This window comes from Mobula hypostoma, chromosome 11 (genome assembly GCF_963921235.1).
Source record: "Mobula hypostoma chromosome 11, sMobHyp1.1, whole genome shotgun sequence".
Lineage (NCBI taxonomy): Eukaryota > Metazoa > Chordata > Chondrichthyes > Myliobatiformes > Myliobatidae > Mobula > Mobula hypostoma.
In genome coordinates, this window is record NC_086107.1 from 26,097,511 (window position 1) to 26,121,311 (window position 23,801).

Below are 23,801 nucleotides of genomic sequence, written 5' to 3' on the forward strand. Positions count from 1 at the left end.
CCTTCTGTGGGCTCTCTAATTCCTCAAATCTACCTGTGCCACTACTTATCGTCAAATTGTTTGCAAACTTTGCAACAAAACCATCAATTCCGTCATCAAAGTCATTGACATATAACATAAGAAGAATTGGCCCCAACACAGACCCCTGTGGAACACCACCAGTCACCAGCAGCCAGCTAGAAAAGGATCCCTTTATTCCCACTCTTTTCCTCTTGCCAATCATCCACTGCTTTATCCATACTAGAATCTTTCCTGTAATACCATGGGCTTGTAGCTTGTTAAGCAGCCTCATGCATGGCACCTTGTCAAAGGCCTTCTGAAAATCCAAGCACATAACATCCCCTTTGGTTCAAGAGTCTGATGGTTGAGGGGCAATAATTGTTCCTGAACCTGGTGTGAGTCCTGAGGCTCCTGTACCACCTTCCTGATGGCAGCAGCAAGAAGAGAGAATGTTGAGGGTGATGGGGTCCCTGCTCTTGGATGCTGTTTTCCTGCAACAATATCTCATGTAGATATGCTCAATGGTGGGGAGGGCTTTACCTGTGATGGACTGGGCCGTATCCACTATTTTTTTTTGCAGGATTTTCCGTTTAAGGCTATTGGTGGTTCCATACCAGGCTGTGGTGCAGCAGGTCAATATATTCTGAACTAGACATCTATAGAAATTTGTCAAAATTTTAAATGTCTTGCTGAATCTTCACAAACTCCAAAGGAGGTAGAGGCACTACTATGCTTTCTTTGTAACTGCACGTACATGCTGGACCCAGGACAGGTCCTCTGAAATAATAACACCGAGGAATTTTATGTTGCTGACCCTCTGCCTCTGATCCCACGGTTTCTTCCTCTTGAAGTCAGTCATCAGCTCCTTGGTCTTGCTGACATTGAGTGAGAGATTGTTGTTATAGCATCACTCAGATTTACAGTCTCCCTCCGATATGCTGATTTTTCACCACCTTTGAATCGGCCTACTACAGAGGTGTCATCAGCAAACTTGAAAATGGCATTGGAGCTATGCCGAGCCACATGGTTATAAGTGTAAAGTGAGGAGAACAGAGGGCTAAGCACACAGCCTTGTGATGCACTGTGCCGATGGAGATCCTGGAGGAGATGTTGTTGCCAATCTAAACTGACTGGAGTCTGCAAGTGAGGAAATTGAGGATCCATTTGCACAAGATGCCAGAATGGGGAATGGAAAAAGAGAGAAGGGAGAGGGGGAATAATTACTGGAAGTAAGAGAAATTGATGTTCATGCCATCAAGTTGGAGACTACCCAGATGGAATATGAGGTGTTGCTCTTCCAACTTGAGAGTGGCTTTATCTCGGCAGCAAGGGAGGCCAACATGCTTGAATGGAAAATAGAATTAAAGTGGTTGGCCTCTGAGAAATGCTACACTTTGTGACAGATGGAGCAAAGATGCTCAACGAACAGTCCCTCACTCTACATTGGGTCTTATCAATATAGAGGAGGCCAAGCTGGGAGTACCAGATAAAATAAGCCCTAAAGACTTACAGATGATATGTTGCCTCACTTGGAAGGACTGTTTGAGGCCCTGGGTTTTGGTAAGGGAGCAGGTGTAGGGGCAGATTGGGGCATTTGTCTCGCTTGCAGGGTTTAGTGCCAGGAGGGAGATCAGTGGGAGGAACAAGTGGATAGGTGATCGAGTAGAGAGCGATCCTTGTGGAAAGCAGACAGTTGGAGGAGAGGGGAAGAGGTGCTTAGTGGTATGATCCCGTAGAAGATGGCAGAATTATATCTTTAGTTTTAGCAGTACATTTCTGCTGAAATAAAGACTGATGTGTTGCAAACACTTAGCATCTCTGAAAAGAGAAACAATTGTGTCAATGAGTTGAATTCCTTTCCTCAGAATGGAAATAATGCTGAATAGGTGACAAAAAAATCTTCAACTTGATGCAACAAAATGTAAACTCTGTTCCTCTTCTCACAAAGCTCTTTAGCCTGATGAGTGGTTCCAGCATTTTCTGTTTTTATTTCGGATTTCTAGCATCTGCAATTACTCCTGTACATCTGGTTTATAATGATCAAAATCATAGTACTGGCAAAAAGAACAAAATGGAAATAGTTGAAATTGTATATCTTTAAAGTAGTGTAGCAAGAAATATTATGAATCAAAGGTGGCCAATAGCTGTAGAAAATATTAGATTGTTCTGATGAACATGAAAGAAGTGAGCGAGTAACAGAGATTTGAGGTAGAAAGCAATCCTTGAGTTACTTGTTAGAGGTGCAAGAAAGGCTAATTTAAGTGGACAGTGTCCTAGTCTAAAGGGTATTTACTAAATAATTGTTTCCAGTCTTCACAAATGTTTAGAAGTAGTGGACTCAATTTGCTCAATTTAGGATTCTTTGCTAAAATTGTGATATGATGAGTGAGAAAACTTGTTGGCCCTGTTTTGATTACTTTTGCTGTAACAAAGAATATATAAAAGTCTTTCTTTTGCCCATATGAAAATTTTTGTTACTGACATGCCTCTGCTGTGTTTTTTTTGGAACTCCTGAGATTCCATTTGACAGGTGTTCCCCTTGTGCTGCCTGTTCCACACTCAGTCAATCTAAAGGAATTATCATTCCCCTAAAATGTGATAATTATCTCATGGATCTTTTGTAGAGAGAAATGTATTGTATGCACATTTCAAGAGTAAATACCATTTTTTCCCATATGAAGTTTACTGGCAGCCACTGCTGTCTAACTTTATTCAATATAAGTTAAGGATCCTGAAATTTCATTGCTTCATTAACATAAGACCATTTAATATTTTCATCTGGAATACCTGTTATTTTAGCAAAGGAGCTAACTTTATTTTAAGATTAAGTTTTTAAGATGGCAGACAGGGATTTGTTAATTCACATGCTTGTGTCCAAATTAAATTCAGAATAAAATAATTATATCTCTAGCCAATGCTGCTCCTAAATACTTGGTTGAAATATGCTAAACTCTATTCACCAGTTGACAGTATATTTTTAAAAAAACCCAATCTGAGACTGAGATGCAAAAAATTGCAACTTTTCTAACAACTAGCAGCACATTTAGTTGAACTTGTGTCTCAGTGCCAAAAACCTGGTCTCAAGCCTGACCTCAGGCACTGTCTTTGTGGAGTTTGGACATCCTCCCTGTGACAACATAGGTTCACAAAGATGTGTAAGTTTGTTGGTCACTGTAAATTACTTCTGTTATGAAGTGAGTTGAATGTGGGGTAGTTGGTGAAAATAAAAATAAAGAGATTAATTCCAGAAAAGATTAAAAGAAAATAATTTGGACCTTTTCAGAAGACAAAGTGGAGATGATTGGAGATGTTTTGAATTTTGTACAGATTGGATTAATCTCTTACGTTAATGTTCATTCTCTCTCGTCCAAGTGCACGCGTGGTCTGCAAAGGTGCTGTGCAGCCTCCGGACACAGTTCGTTGAGGCACTGTCCCTGTCCTAATATTTTCCAATTAGTAAATTACTCATTGCCTTCTTTTCAGGAATCAAAGCATAATTTTGAAATTTGTCACATTTTCATGAAAGCTGTTTGGATTAGAAAAGTAATTCAGTATCATTTACTTTTTTGTGTGTTTTAATCTTGGGGTGAAAGAGAAGGGTGACCTATTCCCATCTAAATTCAAATTAATGTTAATATTGTTTTGTATTCACAACTTTTGTTTTTCCATTCGACTAACCATACACAAGTACTCGTATACCTTTTTGGGGAAAATATCGACTGATAATATGAATTTACGATATCCACTTGAAAATTATTGAGATTACCTCAGATTTGTTGGCCAGTGAGAGAAGCTATTGGAAGATGAATAGGAAGGAATATGAAATGCAAGAATTTCTCTCTTTGACTAAAAACAGATTTTGCATGTCTGCTAATGAAATATTGAGCTCTGACAGTACTTAATAAATCCTCAAGTGGATGGTGCTTTGGAAAATGTTTTGGTCTCAAAGTCAAAGTGTAGTAGTGTAATGCATCTATCATGTGATAAGGTTAGAAGTGCCCATTTGAAGAGAGAATGAATAGTAGTATCCATCAGCACAACTTATTTTCATTTTCTTAGAACATCATGACACAGGCATTTTGTGTGAGGAGGAGGCATTTAGACATGCATTGACAATCCAAGTAATTCAGAGATTTTGGTTGTATATTAACTCGATGAGCAAAGGGATAATTTGAAAGATTAATTCTGCTCAAATCTAATAGATGATATGTAAATGAGTTATTGGTAGAGGAAGTATGGGCAGGGATAGATCATATCCTGCGTTCGAGTTGCTCTGCTTTCCAATAACAGTATGATTAGTCGTCTTAATGCTACTGTATCACGTTAGTCCCATTCTTTCTTGATTTCTTTTAAAATTTCTCAGTACTCCAGGGGAATCCTGCAGAACTCACAGGAGGGAGCATAATATACAAATCCTGATCTACATCATAAAATGTCAAACTAGGTTCAAAATGGAATTAAAAGGTCTAATATTACATGATTAAAACCTTATTGAGTATTGTATATGTTTTAAAAATATTGTTTTCTTATGATATTTCAGACTGTTTGAGGCTAATTCAAGAACTATACTGAAGGGTTAGCTTAACTTATCTATGTTTTGAAGGTTAAAATAAATTCTTAACATTTTTCTCCTTCACCTGTTTGAGAAATATTTTGTTACTTATAGAAAATTATAATGATTGAGCAAAGACACATTATAATTTTTCAGAAGTGAGGGGGTATATAGTTTGTCTCATGTATCCTTATCACTTATGATAGAAAGCATGCCATCTCTGCTGCCTGTGTCTGGCTACCTCCCAGTGCAGTTCAGCTGATAAGCATAGATGAAATAAGTACAACAGTAGAGGTTGTGTGTCCATGTTATGTTAAACATACAAACATTTTTCAGGAGCTAAAATATGAATATACTTTGAAGTTTTATTTAAATGCAGTTTTAATCAATGATATTAACTATAAGTGTAAATTAATGATAAAATGTATGCTTGATCATTAATATTATACAAATGTTCTTTGTTTAGATTTCAGATATTTAAAGCATAACTTAATTGAATTTAGTCAATTGAAACAAAGCAGATTCATGCAGCAGGCAACCAGACAAGCACATGTTTTGAGTATGGCTTAATGTGTCTGAAAATATTTTTTCCTCCCATGAACTATGTAGTTCTAAAAGTGAAACTTTCTGCCCCAGATCCTTGACTGCAACAACTGAATTTTTCATCTGTTGCAGTGAGTGTTGGCAGGCTGCTTTATCACAAAAGACATCACAGGCAAGCCTGATTTTGTCTTCATGCACTTTTGGCTGGTGTGTCTGGATGGTGATGAAAATTTAAGCCAATGACTTTTTTCTCTTTATCCAGTTCTGAGTTGCAGCTGAAATCACATGAACCTATCTGTCAAAGTCAAGATTTCCAGCGGAATCATTCATTACGTTTTCCTTGTCACAAAAATCCATTATGATTTGTAAAATTAAAAATTCATTTTCAAAAGCTGCTTCTTAAGAATCATTATTAAAATATTTTGTATATTTCACATCATTCTTTTATTTTGAAAAATGAGAATTGGCTGTTAACCAAAAAAAGAGCAAACAAAATAAGATCATTTTAGTAAAAGTTTCATTGATTCCTTATTTAAAACTATTAACCAATGGGAAGTGATCAAAATTTCATAGCCTGCTTATCTTTTCCTTCTCTGCATCAGTTACAGTGGCATGAATTTTAAAAAATGAATAACTTGTATGTAATTTGCAAGTCAAGATTTTTAAACGGTACAGAAAGGATACCTTACTTACAATGTAGTGACATTCAGACTTTTTCCTACATTTACTTTGTAGGATGCAGTTATAGAATTCCATTTAAAATACAAAAAATGTAATTGAACTGAATTAGCCAAAACCTTTCATACATGTAATTTTTGCGACATTGTTATATACGGTACCTTGTTATTTATCACCATCTTTTGTCCAGTGCGTAAAACAGGGTTACCTTTAAATCGGCAGCCTTTGTAGTGTGGTGGTGGTAGCAAACAAGTGTTTTATTTGCGTTTCAGTTGAATGTTGCCATCTTTTAATTACATTTATTTGAATGCTAATGATGCATTTTAATCTGCATTTTAAACAGGGAAAACTGCAAATTGAAGAATAGCTGTGATTATTTGGTGTTTTTTTGTATGTTGGTAGAGGTGAGGAGAAAAGGAAGTAAAAATATCTGAAGACAGACCACAATGATTTGTAAAGCACTCCTTTTGTTAAAACAAACTCTGCTAGCTTCTAGTCATGACTACCCAAAATGAGGACTATTAGCATCACTAATACTGGTGCCTCTAGTTTCTGCTTGACTGGGACACTGCCTATATATTGTTATAGGTACAGGAATGTTTCTTATCAACAAATAAACTAGCTTACATTTATACTCTAAAATTCACTCCAGGCAGGTGAAAAATGTTAGTGAATCAATTTATTGCCTTTATTAAAAACATGATTGAAAACCACATTGGAGATCCTTTAGTTTTAGCCCAGAATTAACAGGTTCCTTTTGTGATGTTATTGACTGAGAGCTTGAGCAATTCATTCAATCTTATTTGATTGGTTTGAGTACCGTGCCATTCTTGTTCTCAGATCCACAGAATGCTGAGAGTTTACTCTTTTGCTTACAAGTCACAACCCCAGTATCCAGTTTATTTGGGTTAGACTGCAGGAATACAGCCACACTTAATATTAAATCAAATGCTCTGGGTTCTACAAAATAGATATATTATTAATTGTCTGCTAAGTGAATAGAGCTAAAACAGACACTGCTTTGGGGTAGCTTTGAAGGCAAAAGTAGACAGCAGCTGAAACGATATCACTGTAGGAACCAGCACTCTGCCTCAGAATGAGGGGAACGCTGTAAAAGGATCCATTATATGCTTTACAATTGAACTCTCAAACCAGATTTTTATTGGGCAGTGGCTCCTGCTTTAGTAACCTTTAGACCTTACAGCACTCTGAGGTGCTAGAAAGTACCTTATTTTGCCTTTGAACTCTCCTCTGGGGCTGCCTGAGCAAAGCTTTGCAATTAAATCCATATATTTTTCTTGGAACACTCTCTCAGCTGGGTGTCTGTTGTAAGGGAAGTTGATACGAGTCCCAAACACTGACAGATTTAAAGATGATACCCTGGAGTGTTGAAATGTGTGGCATTGGGTTTCAAACACTGTCCATCATGTGTCAGAACATGATAGAGTTCCTTCATTCAAATTTTGGCAAATTCCTGAAATAAAGGCATAAATCATGAATTGTTTTAACTATGTGCTCATGTTTTTGTTTGAAATAAGCCTCCGTTACAACAACTTAATTTCAATTTCATGATGTGTAAAATTTGCAGATACTAAATGTGCAACAGTTAAAATGTTGATGAAATTAATGAGAAGTACAGTGGAACCAGTACAGTTTATCTCATTTAAGCAGCTGCCCCAATAAGCTGAAGTTTCATGAAAATAGTTAAAAAGGTATAAAAAGGCAAACTATGGTTTAACTGAGTAACAAATTATGTGTTTAAATGAAATACTGAACGAATTAGAGCGATCAATGCTGCTTATAGTACTATAAAACCGTGTACTAGTTCCTATTAGTTATCGACCAAGGAATTCATCTGGTGTATGCTGTCATATATAGAGCATCCAAGGAGGGGTATCATTGATGTTGAAGGGGCACCTTTAGTCCCCACCAGCCACTCAGCTCTCAGCTGTGGTTCCAAGAAAATATTTGTATCTGATAATGGCTACATCCCGGTACACTGCTTCAACAGGCGGCTAAACTAGGTGAGGGTAGCTAGCGGGCCTCATACCTTGGTGAAATAAGGGACATGCCTGTCCTAGCATGTGAAGTCAGCTCTGGCGGACTTGGTGAATGAGATCAACAGTGAGATCCAATGGCTAAGAAGGTGGTTCTGCATACTTCAAGGAGAGCAACAATTGTTATCCACTGTAACCAAGGACGACCCCAGTTTATGGCAACTATTTGTACCACTGAACATGGACTTCTGAGATCAAGAGTGGAACTGTCGCAGTGCAACAGCTTTTTCACTTTTAAAAAATCTCTCGCACAGGTTTCACTGTGATTGTCGGATATGACAGTCAACCATCACGCTTCTGTGTTCTTTTGCATGACTGTGAAAGAGCAAATTAGTGCAAGCACCTGGTACAGATAATGGATTGCCTTCGTACAATGCTTTTGATGATTGCATCCTCCAATTCTTCATTCTCATTGTAACATTCAAGATGATTATCGATACCTTCATATTTTTCATAGTTCCCAACTTGCGAAGTAGTGAAATTGTTTCATTTTCACTCCCAGCCATTTTTGGCATCTCCAAGTCTGAATGCTTGAAACTGCAATGAGCAATACAGTTCTAAATGGCTTTGCTGTTTATTTGTCGCTAACTATCAGTGACATATCAATGCTTTTTGAACACAAACACACACAAATGACACTATTTAAAAACTTTGCACTAAACAGTGCAGTGTCTATCCGACAATAGTTGCAGGAGTAGGCCATTCGGCCCTTTGAGCCAGCACTGCCATTCACTGTGATCATGGCTGATCATCCACAATCAGTACCCTGTTCCTGCCTTCTCCCCATATTCCTTGACTTCGCTATCTTTAAGAGCTCTATCTAACTCTTTCTTGAAAGAATCCAGAGAATTGGCCTCCACTGCCTTCTGAGGCAGAGCATTCCACAGAACCACAACCCTCTGTATGAAAAAGTTTTTCCTCAACTTCGTTGTAAATAGCCTACCCCTTATTCTTAAACTGTGGCCTCTGGTTCTGGACTCCCCCAACATCGGGAACATGTTTCCTGCCTCTAGCGTGTCCAATCCCTTAATAATCTTATATGTTTCAATCAGATCCCCTCTCATCCTTCTAAATTCCAGTGTATACAACCCCAATCACTCCAATCTTTCAACATATGACATTCCCGCCATCCCTGGAATTAACCCAGTGAACCTATGCTGCACTCCCTCCACGGCAAGAATGTCCTTCCTCAAATTTGGGGACCAAAACTGCACACAATACTCCGGGTGGGGCCTTACCAGGGCCGTGTACAACTGCAGAAGGACCTCTTTCCTTCTATACGCAACTCCCCTTGTTATGAAGGCCAACATGCCATTACCTTTCTTCACTGCCTGCTGTACCTGTATGCTTACTTTCAGTGACTGATGAACAAGGACACCCAGATCTTGTTGTACTTCCCCTTTTCCTAACTTGACACCATTCAGATAGTGGAACACTCACAATGCGCTGGAGGAACTCAGCAGGTCAGTCAGCATCAGTTGAAAAGATTAGTCGACGTTTTGGGCCAAAACCCTTCATCAGGACTGAAGGAAGAACTTTGGGGAGAGTTTGAAGAATGCTGGTAGTTGAAAAAAGCAGTAATTTGAAAGACAAAGGGGTGGGGGAGGGGAAGCAGGGTGGTGATTGGCAGGAGAACAATGCGAAGTAGTAGAAGGAAGCGGAACTATGAGGGAGGTGATGTGAAATAGGGATAGAGGAAGGGAGGAGGAGGGAATTACCAGAAGTTGGAGAATGTTATGTTATATGTTTTGGTATGAACAGAGAATTCCCCAACTTCCGGTAATTCCCTCTCCCTCCCTTCCTCTATCCCTATTTCACATCACCTCCCTCATAGTTCCGCTTCCTTCTACTACTTCGCATTGTTCTCCTGCCAATTACCTCTCTGCTTCCCCTCCCCCACCCCTTTGTCTTTCAAATTACTGTTTTTTCCGACTACCAGCATTCTTCAAACTCTCCCCAAAGCTCTTCCTTCAGTCCTAAGGAAGGGTTTCGGCCCGAAACGTCGACTAATCTTTTCAACTGATGCTGACTGACCTGCTGAGTTCCTCCAGCGCATTGTGAGTGTTCCTTTGACAACAGCATCTGCAGATTATTTTGTGTTTACCATTCAGATAGTAATCTGCCTTCCTGTTCTTGCCACCAAAGTGGATGACCTCACATTTATCCACATTAAACTGCATCTGCCCACTCACCCAACCTATCTAAGTCACTCTGCATTCTCATAACATCCTCCTCATATTTCACACTGCCACCCAGCTTTGTATCATCTGCAAATTTGCTAATGTTACTTTTAATCCCTTCATCTAAATCATTAATGTATATTGTAAACAGCTGTGGTCCCAGCACCGAGCCTTGCGGTACCCCACTAGTCACTGCCTGCCATTCTGAAAAGGACCCGTTAATCCCTACTCTTTGTTTCCTGTCTGCCAACCAATTTTCTATCCATGTCAGTACCCTACCCTCAATACCATGAGCTCTAATTTTGCCCACTAACCTCCTATGTGGGACCTTATCAAAGGCTTTCTGAAAGTCCAGGTACACTACATCCACTGGCTTTCCCATGTCCATTTTCATAGTTACATCCTCAAAAAATTCCAGAAGATTAGTCAAGGATGATTTCCCCTTCGTAAATCCATGCTGACTTAGACCTATCCTGCTACTGCTATCCATATATGCCACTATTTCATCTTTTATAATTGACTCCAGCATCTTCCCCACCACTGATGTCAGACTAACTAGTCTATAATTGCCTGTTTTCTCTCTCCCTCCTTTCTTAAAAAGTGGGATAACGTTAGCTACCCTCCAATCCGCAGGAACTGATCCTGAATCTGTAGAACATTGGAAAATGATTACCAATGCATCTACGATTTCTAAAGCCACCTCCTTAAATACCCTGGGATGCAGACCATTAGGCCTTGGGGATTTATCAGCCTTCAGTCCCATCAGTTTACCCAACACCATTTTCTGCCTAATGCGAATTTCCTTCAGTTCGTCTGTTACCCTAGGGTCTTCTGGCCACTATTACATCTAGGAGATTGTTTGTGTCTTCCCTAGTGAAGACAGATCCAAAGTACCTGTTCAGCTCGTCTGCCATTTCCTTGTTCCCCATAATAATGTCACCCGTTTCTGTTTTCAAGCGCCCAACTTTGGTCTTAACTAATTTTTTCCTCTTCACATACCTAAAGAAGCTTTTACTATCCTCCTTTATATTCTTCGCTAGCTTACCTTCGTACCTCATCTTTTCCCCCCATATTGCCTTTTTAGTTATCTTCTGTTGCTCCTTAAAAGTCTCCCAATCCGCTGACTTTTCGTTCATCCTTGCTATGTTATACTTCCTCTCTTTTATTTTCATACTGTCCTTGACTTCCCTTGTCATCCACGGTCGCCCCTTACTCCCCTTAGCATCTTTCTTCCTCTTTGGAATGAACTGATCTTGCACCTTCTGTATTATTCCCAGAAATACCTGCCATTGTTGTTCCACTGTCATCCCTGCTAGGGTACTTTCCAGTCACACAAGGTTACGTTCCTTTTGTTCGTTATAAAACTGTTCGGCAGCAGTCTGCTGTCTCTATTAAATGGTATAGTGTCCCAAATAAATGAAGGGAATCCTAGCTATTTCCTTGATTGTTTTTCGTTCTTTAAGAGTTTCCTCAAATAACCGATGGATCAATTAACCAGAATTCACTGTACAACTCTGGAAACATTTAGCAAAATATGTTTTTTTAAGAAAGGTAGAAGTGAAGTGGGGGTTGAGTCTGTGTCCAATTGTTGGATTGAAGAAAGAGAGCGCGCACTGGGTAGGTGTTTAACTGGCTGTAAATGAATAAATAAATAAGTGGCTCGAAAAATGGAGGGTATTTGTAGACAATAGCAAGAATTTTGAACACTGGAGAAGAGGAAGGGCCTGCAAACTTGTTATGTAATTTGTTGTTTATGATAGAATTACAGATGAGAGATAGCAAAAAGTGTCAAATTAGTATGATAATGAATATATAAGATAGTTTACAGATGATTGGGTAAGGCATGCTGTTCAGCAATGTAGCCTTAAGTGGAGTGAAATTAAATTCTCAGTTCTTAATTAAAGATATAACCATATCAATGGCATAAAAATAGTGAAAATGTAACTGTATAGATGGCACAAAAATGGTGTCTGGCTTTTCCGCTGTGGAGCTGAGGGGAACTGGGATTTGCCCAACAATTATAGATTTGGAGTTTAAAATGTATTTAATCAGGACGCATTGAAGTATGTCATGCTGTTTTCATAGGGTACGATATAAAAGGACCTAAAAATCTTTAAATTATCTGAATGCAGTTGAAACATGAGCATGCTATTTTATCAGTAATTTCCGGTTGTAATGACCTCATTCTGAACCCTTTAAGTCTGTTTTATTCAGAAGGAATTGCAAGTTTCTGCCTCTAATAATGCATAAATTAATGTTATTATTGATTTGGATTAAATTTTTTTTCTAAAAAAAATTGCTTGACAGTCTAAGCACATTCTACTTTAAATATATGACTAGCATTAAAAACCAAATCATGGTCATGTCGATAAAATGTAATTATTCTAAGCTCATGCCAGTATTTCAGTGATAAATGTTTCTCTTCAAGAATGCGTTTGGCAGTAGTACTTAATGTACTTGTGTGTCACTATCAAAGCTAACAAAAATATTAAATTCAATAATGCTTATGGAGTGTTTCCACCATTTAGCAAGATCTTAAATTTATTTGGCAGTATAAATGCTTTTTGTTGTAAATAGAGTGGCAGAGTGAAGAAATGTTGCTTTACTTCAATATGCTGGAAAAACAGTCCAATACTATAACTTGGGTATAGAGGAATTTTCATAGCTGTGCCCTTTAGGATTATTCTAGCTGTGTTTTAGTATTGTGGCTTTCTGAATGTTTACATAATTATTACAGTGTAGCCCTAATTGTTTAATGCTATTTTGAAGTGCTTTTGGGATGACACGAGTTTCAGATATTACTGTTGGGACAATGTATAGCTTGTTCATGTTTAAAAATCTTTCAATTTCCTCTTTTAATTAAGCATACTTCTGGTGTTTCTTACTTAATGATTTCTGTAAGTTGTGTGTGTTTGGAATGGCTATATCTGTTAAATAAGTTGTTCTTGTTTATCCTGTATTATTATACCTGGACAGTTACTGTGGATTGTCCTATCTGTACTAACTGATCAGTCATAATATAATTTGTGATATTCTTATACTAAAACTGGATTAGGCTTGTATTTATAGTAAGGTGTGATTTCATTTATGAGTTTGTATTTTAAAGCAAACTTTTGATGAGTGCTGTTTGCCACTTGATAGTGTCTGTGTAAGTAATCAGATTGTGTTAAACTAATTATTATCTTTGTATAGTTTGGCATCTTTTGCGCTTTGCTTGTTTGTCTTTGTGTGAAGCTTTCATCGAGTGTAATGTGTTTCTTGTACCTATGGTGAATGCCCACAAGAAAATTAATCACAGGGTACTATATGGTGAGATTTGGTAATAAATTTATTTTGAACTAATATCAGGAATATTCTTTGAAAAATAATATTGCTTCGGAAAATTTCAACATCTTTGGTGAGTGCTTTTAATGGCATTTCATATACATATGAACAGCTTCAGTCTCTGAAAGGTCAGCAGATATAAAGCAGTGTGATTTATGAACAATGTATAAATTCCTCACTTATCCCTTTGACCCTGAAAAGTCCCAAATGATTTATGATGGAGCCATGAGTTTTGTTGGCGGCAGGTTGTTTAAGTTGATGCATTAGTAGTCCCCAGTTCATAAAAAAAGATTGTCTTGTAAAATGATCTCTCACCTACATAGGTCCAAAGAGCATATCAATTAGATCAAATTGAATTTCCAACAATGATTGGACTGAGATAACCAGGTAGATTTTGTGCAGAGCTTCTCCACTTTGACATATTTTCTTGCCTACCTAGTTTTAAGAAATTTGCAAAGTGTAGAGGAGAAACTTCCTCCTTGAAAAATGCTGTCTGCCTCCCACATTACTTTTGTCCATATTGGTGGCAATTTTTGGGAGAAATTTTTTGTCTCAATCCTGGATCATTGTTTGCTAACTTTGAACTTATCTTCCTAGTAATGAAGTTAAGACACCATAATATAGCAAGTTATACAGATTGCTCATAATTTTATTAATTGCATAGTTTGTTCAAGTTTTATTATCCCTCTCAACCCCATTCTCCTACCTTCTCCCCATAACATTTGACTCCCTTACTAATTAAGAATTTATTGACTACTGCTTTAAATAGACCCAATGACTTAGCCTCCACAGCCATCTGTGGCACTGCATTCCACAGATTCATCACCCTCCAGCGAAAGAGATTCCTCCTCATCTCTGTTCTAAAGGGATGTCCTTGTATTATGAGGCAGTGCCCTCTGGCACCCCCATCTATAGAAACATACTCACCACATCCATTCTATAGAGGTCTTACAATAGTCAATAGGTTTCAATGAGATTCCCCACATTCTTCTAAGTTCCAGTGAGCTTTCAAACATTTCTCATATATAACCCTTTCGTTCCCAGAATCATTCTCATGAACTTCCTCTGGATCGTCCAATGTCAGCAGATCTTTTAGATAAAGGGCCCAAATCTGCTTGCAATACTCCAAATGTGGTTATAAAGCCTCAACATTACATCCTTGCTTTTATTTTCTAGTTTTCTCAAATCCAACTCAACCTACAAATTAACCTTAAGGGAATCCTGCATGAGGACTCCCAAGTCCTTTTGCACCTCTGATTTCTGAATGAGATTCCCATTTTGAAAATATTCTGTGCAACCTTCATTCTACCAGAGTGCATGATCACGTGCCTCCCAACACTATATTCTATCTGCCAATTCTTTGCCCATTCTCCTATCTGTCTATTCCTTCTAGAACTCCCTGCTTCCTCAACAGTACCTGCCCCTCACCTATCTTCGTATTGGACCCAAAGTCATAATTCCTTCATCTAAGTCATGTGAAAAGTCCCATCACTGATGCCTGCAGAACACCACTATTCACCAGCAACCACCCATAAAAGCCCCTTTAATCTCACTCTTCACCTCCTGCTAGTCAGCCAATCTTTTCCTGCTTTAAAAACTTAATAAATAACAAACAATTAATTTAAAGATCTGAGCTGAAGATGATTACTTATGACTTGTATAACTGTCCTGAATAATTTTTTGACATTTGAGTTTTTTTTGGGGGGTATTCTTGCACCTTTATAAACATGGTGACTTAATTTTGACCCTAAAAACACTTGAGTGTGGGTAATCACTAGACTCATTATGATAATTTGATTTAGGAGTATGATCAGTTTTGTGGGTGGAACAGGCATATAATATAGCACAATTTTTATAAGATTGATTCACATTGGTCAAGCACTTTGTGTTCCTCCAAATATTTGGGCTGTCTTTGTTGATTTTCAGAGAACTGTGTTTGCTAATGCCCTATATTTAATGGTGTTTCCATACTGATAGGTACGGCTATGAGGAAATGTTAAAAGTGGTCATTTAAACAAAAGGTCACAATTCTGTACGAGCTCAGACCTATTTTTTGTTACCTTCCATCTTATCAATTCAACAACAAATTGTGGGCTTTGCAACAGATAATTATCAAAATCAGATTTATTATCACTGACAAATGTTATGAAATTGGTTGTTTTTTATCAGTTGTACAGTGTAAGAGTAATAAAAACTACCATAAACTACAAAATAAATAGTGCAAAAGACAAATAACTACTGTAAGTAGTGTTCATGGAAGCACTTTCAAATTGTTGCACGCAGGTTTTCAGTCTCTGTATGTCCTTCCCAATGGTAGTAACATAAAGAAGGCATGTCCAGAATGGTGAGGACTTTTAATGACATTTGCTGCCTACTTGAGGCACTGCATGTTGAAATATCCTCGATGGCGGGGAGAGCTGTGCCCTTGATGGAACTGGCTGAGTCTATAACTCTACAAATAAGAATCCCTTGAAACCCTCTTCAAATAAAAATATAGAATACTTGGAAGTAGAGGAAAAAATAAAAGAGTGAGTTGATATTATGGAAATTATTGATGATTTATTGTGCATGGCTCCAAAATTCTAATCAACCTCTACTCTGTAATTGCCAAAGGTATATTAACAGATATTGGAGCAGATGATCAAATATTTGGTCTTCAGCGTAGGCTCAAAAGAAGGACATATAGAAATGAACAATTTAAGGAAGAATTTCAGACCATTGGACCTTGATCTCTGAAGGCATGCCTAACAATGTTATAAAATTAAATTTGGAGCTGCACAGGTCGCCAATTAGAGAAGCATGTATGTTTTAGATGAATGTTGAGCTGGAGAAGATTAAAGATGAAGAGCAGGACCATGAAGAAATTTGAAAACAAGTTAGGAATTTTAACTATCTCTTCTTTCAGTTAGTCCTGACAAAGGGTCTCAGCCTGAAACGTCGATTGTACTTCTTCCTATAGATGCTGTCTGGCCTGCTGCATTCCACCAGCATTTTGTGTATGTTGTTAGGAATCTTAAAGTGTGATTGGTTAGAAAAGAACCACTGTTAGTTTGAGTAGCAAATGGGTGAAAGAACTGGTGTAACTTGAAACACTGGCAGTAGATTTTTTTGTTAAACTCAAGTTTATGAAAAAAATCATAACTCTCCACTGTGGCAGTATTCCCAAATCTAATCTATGTATGCTAGTGTCCTTGGCTTCTTCAAGTTGCTTTCTTTCCATTATAAACATCAGGGATGGGAAAGTTGTCTGATGTATTGCATGGTATTTGGTGCCATTTGCAACTGCTCAGATGTCTGTGTCTACAAGATGCAAGAACTGGGTTTTCTATGTTGTGCAGAAGTAACACTTGGATCATAAGTGCCAGGCAGTGACCATGTCCAGTGGGAATCAAAACACCACTTTTTAACATTCAGTGACATCACTATCATTCAACACTGAATTCCCCAACTTTTGTTTTGACTCAAGCAATGTAGTCACAAGTTCTGTGATCACAGGCTGGGTATTCTACAGTAGGCAAATCCACTTGACTCTCCAAACTTCTCCCAGCACAAGTCAGGAATACAATTAAATCTTTCCATTTTCCTGGATAATTACACTGGAAGCTTGAATTTATTCAGGTTGAAGGAGCCTCTTGTACTTGATGGCCCACTCACCATATTAAAAATAGTGTATTTCATCCACTGGATGCAATGCAGCACTCTGCCGAGGCTACTTCAACATACTTTTGCATGTCTTAACTTCTGCCACCTAAGACTATTATCAGGAGGTTTCAGTCCAAGTAGTACACAGTCCTGATTAGGTGCTATCATCAGAACTGCTAAAGTCCTAGAAATCTTATCCTCGATAGCTGTGAGGATACTTTTACCAAATGTAACTTTGCAGCTTTATTGAGTGGCGGACTACCAAAGTTCAAAGTAAAAGTTATTACCAGAATACATACATGTCACTACATACGACCCTGAGATTCTTTTTCCTGTGGGGCATATTTAGTATATCTATAGAGCAATAACTGTAAACAGGATCAATGACAACAAACTGTGTAAATGCAAATATAAATAGCAATAAATAACAAGAGCATGAAAGAACAAGATAAAGAGTCCTTAAAGTGAGACCTTCGGTTGTGAGAACACCAGAAGTAGAATGAGTGTAGTTATCCCCTTTTGTTCAAGAGCCTGATGGAGTGGTAAGTGTTCTTCAACCTGATGTAACAATTCCTGAGGCACTTGTATCTTCTACCTGGCGGCAGCAATGAGAGAAGAGCGTAGCCTGAGTAGTGAGGATCTTTGGATGCTGCTTTTCTATGGTATCGTTTCATGTTGATGTGCTCAATGGTTGGGAGGCTTTTATCTGTGATGTACTGGGCTGAATTCACTACTTTTGTAGGATTTTCCATTCAAAGGCACTGGTGTTCCCATATCAGGCCATAATGCAGCCAGTCAGCACGCTTTCCACCACACATCTCTAGAAGTTTGCCAAGGTTTTTGACAATATGTCAAATCTCTGCGGACCCCTGTTTTCTTTACGATCGTATTTATATGATAGGTCCATGACCGGTCTTCTGGGAGATAGTGACACCCAGGAATTTAAAATTACTGACCTTCTCCACCTCTGATCCTCTAATGAGTACTGGCTCATGGACCTCTGGTTTCCCTCTCCTGAAGTCTACGATCAGTTGGTCTAATTGACATTGAGTGAGAGGTTGTCGTTATTACACCACTCAGCCAAATTTTCAGTCTCCCCCTTCTGAATTGGGAGAGACATCAGATGCTTGTCTTTCTAGTCGTATTCGCATATCCTAGATTACTTTAAAATTACAAGATATCTTTATTTAATATTTTCAGAGTTTAAAATGGCAATTGTTTATGCTGGTGTAATACAATTCTTTACATCAAGACTAATGAATGTGTTAAGTGAACTTATACTCTTCTGGTGAGGTGGTGGTGGAGTACAAATCTCAGTGTGCATCAGCATTAGAATTGTAGAGTTGCTCTACAAATGGGCCAAATGACAATGTATGATTGTTCATATCATGGTTCACTTGGGCTACCTTTATTCTATAATAGTAAAATTACCCAAGCAAATTTTAATTTAGAGTATTACAATTATGATTGTTATTATTTAGATTATTACTGTTAAAAGCAATTAATTTTTATTATTTTTATTGCAGGCAAGGTGGTTCTGGGAAGCTTATTTTAAATCAATGAAAGCCATTGGACTTGCTACCTTGCAAATCATCAATGACCGAATCTATCCTTATGCTGCCAAATCTTACGAGGACTGGAATGATCCAACAACTGTGGTAAGTGTATGATACCCAGTACTCATAAAGACTAGCTGCATCAACTATTTCATCTGTCCTTTATGTGTACTTTTTCCTCCGTGCGCTCTTTACAATAATGAAATGTTTACCATAGCTTTATTTTCATGGTCTTTGTTTCTCTTCATGTTTGTCTTGCTTGAGCTCCTGAAGGTTAACTAAAAACAGATTCTCCTGTTAAAGCTCAGACAGTCGTTTACCTCTACTTAATGATGTGGTAATTGGGAGATGATAATAAATGATTCATTTGCGTTAAGGAAATGCACTGATCTTTATCATTCTGTTGCCTGTTTAGAGATATCCCTCCGTACTGAGATCAATTTATTATTTTTGAATGAAACAGAACTAATGAAATGGTGACTGTATAAAGTATAAAGCATTGTCTTAAGAGAAAATGTGTCATTCCAACAAGAACCAGCTGAGATTTTCACCTGTCTTTATATTCATCGCTTAGTTTGTTTAAAAATGGAATGATTTTAGATCAGAAGAGATCGTGATTAATGCTTAGCAATATCTTATAAAACACTTAAAAGGCAAAAATTGACATTTTACTTCTGCTGTAAAGCCATAAACGTGATTTTTTTTCAAAATGTTAATTCTCCAGTTGAATTTGGTTCACAGCTAGCAATGCAGAATATCTAACACTTGGATTGTCTCGAACCAGAGATTGGTATGCAGAATATTCTGATAGCACAATCCCTTCATGCTTCCTGAGTCCCGTGATGTCTTACATGATATGTTGAATAACATTTTAGTATAGGTATTCTGTAGAAAACACCACAGCAATAAAACTTTATTTAAGTTTTATTTTCATTCACATTTGATATTCACTGCTTGTCATCTTGTCTGAATATTTTCACTGCCATGACTAAACGTGTTCATCGATTTGCTTTGGGGGAAAACATTTTTTTATGATCTCTATCTGAAAGAATTGCTGCACCATCTCCTACTCCATCTAGTGGCCCTTTCTATCTTAATATAATTTGACACTATGTATAGTCCCTATTCTTCTCAATATAGAGGTCATACAGTAGAACAAATAAAGAATAAAGCTCAAAGCTTATGATTTGCAATAGATCAAATCAGTTTTAGAACATGAAAATACACGGAGAATGAACTGAGGGAAGAACCTAAAGAGTTAATGTATCTTGAGGCTGTTTTTGGCCTTTTGACCATTACAGGATGAGAAGCAACTTGGAATACTTTCTCAAAGTATTCATTGGAAGCGCATCTAGGGTAATTGGACTGAAGCATTGAATAAATCAAGTGTTTTTTTTATCCAAAAGCTGTAATTGAAACCACATTGTGGTAGGATGTAATTTAAAAGGCATCATAGACAGAGTGATGTGCTTGTCTCTGCAGTCTCGCAGAGGCCTAAGATGCAGCAATCCATGATTGTAAATGTGTCCACTCCCTTTCTGATAAACATTTGTGAATCTTAAAAGGCTCCCCTTAGTTTTACAGAATGATGAGTTGTATAGATGTTGGTGTGTTAACAAGCAGCCTTTATTGTTTCACTGTCTGTCCAACACAGCATGTCTCAAGCTGTAATCTGATCAGTTCAATAAAGTAGTTCTTTCTGACAGTGTTGCTTGTCATGCATGTCTGTAACATTTTAAGCAAAGGAAAAAGTATCTCAAATAGCACATGTCAGCACAAAAGCATCATAGTTATTTACTTTGCATTTGTGGATAGCTTGAAACTGAGAAATGCCAGCTTCCAGACACTTAAAATATTGTTCTCACAGCATGAGTAAAACTGCCAATCTGTTTCCAACAAATATAGTCCTCTCTTTGATCCTGAAATGTTTGATTTTTGGGAAGCAATATTGTTTTACTGTGCTCGTAATTGTTTGTGGAGCAAAATTCCCTTGAAAGCTGAGCAGCCAATGAATTGATTCTGCATTCAATTTTTAGCACTGCTACTCTTGTATGAACATTGTGCAAGTTCTGTTTAAAATTTTTGTTTCTTACAATTGAAATAGTGACCTCATGATTGTCTAAAACATGTTTGAAATATTGCCTAAAGAAAAAGGTGTTAATTTTCAGAAATCTGCTGAGATTTTTGTCAAACCAGCATGTGTTTCCTCTGTTACCATTTTACTTATTATTGGGGAGCATTAATGTAATTTTGAAATATTCAAGCAATAGTTTCTCTCAAAGTTTATTAAAAAGCAAACATACTATGGACACTGAATTATATGCACATCCATTAAGATGCTCATTTGAAAATTCCAGTCTTTAAAAGTACAGTTGTGTATAAAGCAATTTGAGGGGTGGGGCAAGGACTGGAACAAGTTGAGTTGTCAGGCTAGACATGATCAGAAATGATGCCAATCAGAATTCTGCCATGATTATATGATACACATAAAGAAGTTAAATGATTTCTATTTATATTAAAATGTTCTGATTTTTTTCTAAAAATTGATAACTTCATTTCAAAAAATAGATTGAATTTCCTTAAGTACATTTGAGAGCTCCCTGAGGACTGTGTAAATGCACTTGGTGGTATGGTACAAAAAGATAAAATAACAAGTAAATGCCAAATTCAAATCCTATTTGATGATGGTAATCTTGACCAATGTAGTAATGAATTTGCCCCTACTTGAAATACTTCTGTGTGAATGATATTAGGTGCTGATGTCTCAAACTTACCCATCTTCCTTGGAACACACATCAAAGTTGCTGGTGAACGCAGCAGGCCAGGCAGCATCTCTAGGAAGAGGTGCAGTCGACGTTTCAGGCCGAGACCCTTCGTCAGGACTAACTGAAGGAAGAGTGAGTAAGAGATTTGAAAGTTGGAGGGGGAGATCCAAAATGATAGGAGAAGACAGGAGGGGGAGGGATGGAGCCAAGAGCTGGACAGGTGATTGGCAGAAGGGATACGAGAGGATCATGGGACAGGAGGTCCGAGAAGAAAGACAAGGGGGGGGGGACCCAGAGGATGGGCAAGGGGTATATTCAGAGGGACAGAGGGAGAAAAAAGAGAGTGAGAGAAAGAATGTGTGTATATAAATAAGTAACAGATGGGGTACGAGGGGGAGGTGGGGCATTAGCGGAAGTTAGAGAAGTCGATGTTCATGCCATCAGGTTGGAGGCTACCCAGACGGAATATAAGGTGTTGTTCCTCCAACCTGAGTGTGGCTTCATCTTTACAGTAGAGGAGGCCGTGGATAGACATGTCAGAATGGGAATGGGATGTGGAGTTAAAATGTGTGGCCACTGGGAGATCCTGCTTTCTCTGGCGGACAGAGCGTAGGTGTTCAGCAAAGCGGTCTCCCAATCTGCGTCGGGTCTCGCCAATATATAAAAGGCCACATCGGGAGCACCAGACACAGTATATCACCCCAGCCGACTCACAGGTGAAGTGTTGCCTCACCTGGAAGGACTGTTTGGGGCCCTGAATGGTGGTAAGGGAGGAAGTGTAAGGGCATGTGTAGCACTTGTTCCGCTTACACGGATAAGTGCCAGGAGGGAGATCAGTGGGGAGGGATGGGGGGGACGAATGGACAAGGGAGTCGTGTAGGGAGCGATCCCTGCGGAAAGCAGAGAGAGGGGTGGAGGGAAAGATGTGCTTAGTGGTGGGATCCCGTTGGAGGTAGCGGAAGTTACGGATAATAATATGTTGGACCCGGAGGCTGGTGGGGTGGTAGGTGAGGACCAGGGGAACCCTATTCCTAGTGGGGTGGCGGGAGGATGGAGTGAGAGCAGATGTGCGTGAAATGGGGGAGATGCGTTTAAGAGCAGAGTTGATAGTGGAGGAAGGGAAGACCCTTTCTTTAAAAAGGGAAGACATCTCCCTCGTCCCAGAATGAAAAGCCTCATCCTGAGAGCAGATGCGGCGGAGACAGAGGAATGCAAGAAGGGGATGGCGGTTTGCAAAAGACAGGGTGAGACGAGGAATAGTCCAGATAGCTGTGAGAGTCAGTAGGCTTATAGTAGACATCAGTGGATAAGCTGTCTCCAGAGACAGAGACAGAAAGATCTAGAAAGGGGAGGGAGGTGTCGGAAATGGACCAGGTAAACTTGAGGGCAGGTTGAAAGTTGGAGGTAAAGTTAATAAAGTCAACGAGCTCTGCATGCGTGCAGGAAGCAGCGCCAATGCAGTCGTCAATGTAGCGAAGGAAAAATGGGGGACAGATACCAGAATAGATTGTACCAGAATAGAACATAGATTGTTCCACAAAGCCAACAAAAAGGCAGGCATAGCTAGGACCCATGCGGGTGCCCATAGCTACACCTTTAGTTTGGAGGAAGTGCGAGGAGCCAAAGGAGAAATTATTAAGAGTAAGGACTAATTCCGCTGGACGGAGCAGGTCTGGAATCCAAAAAGAAGCGCAGAGCTTTGAGACCTTCCTGATGGGGGATGGAAGTATATAGGGACTGGACATCCATGGTGAAAATAAAGCGGTGGGGGCCAGGGAACTTAAAATCATTGAAAAGTTTAAGAGCATGAGAAGTGTCACGAACATAGGTAGGAAGGGATTGAACAAGGGGGGATAAAACCGTATCGATTCCAGACCTAATCAGTTCCCCTCTACCACCACTATGCTCCGTCTAGCGGAATTAGTCCTTACTCACAATAATTTCTCCTTTGGCTCCTCCCACTTCCTCCAAACTAAAGGTGTAGCTATGGGCACCCGCATGGGTCCTAGCTATGCCTGCCTTTTTGTTGGCTTTGTGGAACAATCTATGTTCCGTGCCTATTCTGGTATCTGTCCCCCACTTTTCCTTCGCTACATCGACGACTGCATTGGCGCTGCTTCCTGCACACATGCAGAGCTCGTTGACTTTATTAACTTTGCCTCCAACTTTCAACCTGCCCTCAAGTTTACCTGGTCCATTTCCGACACCTCCCTCCCCTTTCTAGATCTTTCTGTCTCTGTCTCTGGAGACAGCTTATCCACTGATGTCTACTATAAGCCTACTGACTCTCACAGCTATCTGGACTATTCCTCTTCTCACCCTGTCTCTTGCAAAACTGCCATCCCCTTCTTGCAATTCATCCGTCTCCGCCGCATCTGCTATCAGGATGAGGCTTTTCATTCTAGGACGAGGGAAGTGTTTTCCTTTTTTAAAGAAAGGGGCTTCCCTTCCTCCACTATCAACTCTGCTCTTAAACGCATCTCCCCCATTTCACGTACATCTGC

The 23,801-nt window shown here is 38.8% G+C and overlaps 1 protein-coding gene across 2 annotated transcripts in view; it reads left to right on the plus strand.

Annotated features, from left to right (window-relative positions):
* ext2 (exostosin glycosyltransferase 2) overlaps nucleotides 1–23,801 on the plus strand; it is a 165,667-nt gene that overhangs the window by 71,811 nt on the left and 70,055 nt on the right. For both annotated transcript variants that reach the window (XM_063061769.1, XM_063061770.1), the window contains one exon: nucleotides 18,503–18,634. In XM_063061769.1, the coding sequence (XP_062917839.1) occupies nucleotides 18,503–18,634 (132 nt within the window). The remainder of the gene's footprint in view (nucleotides 1–18,502; nucleotides 18,635–23,801) is intronic.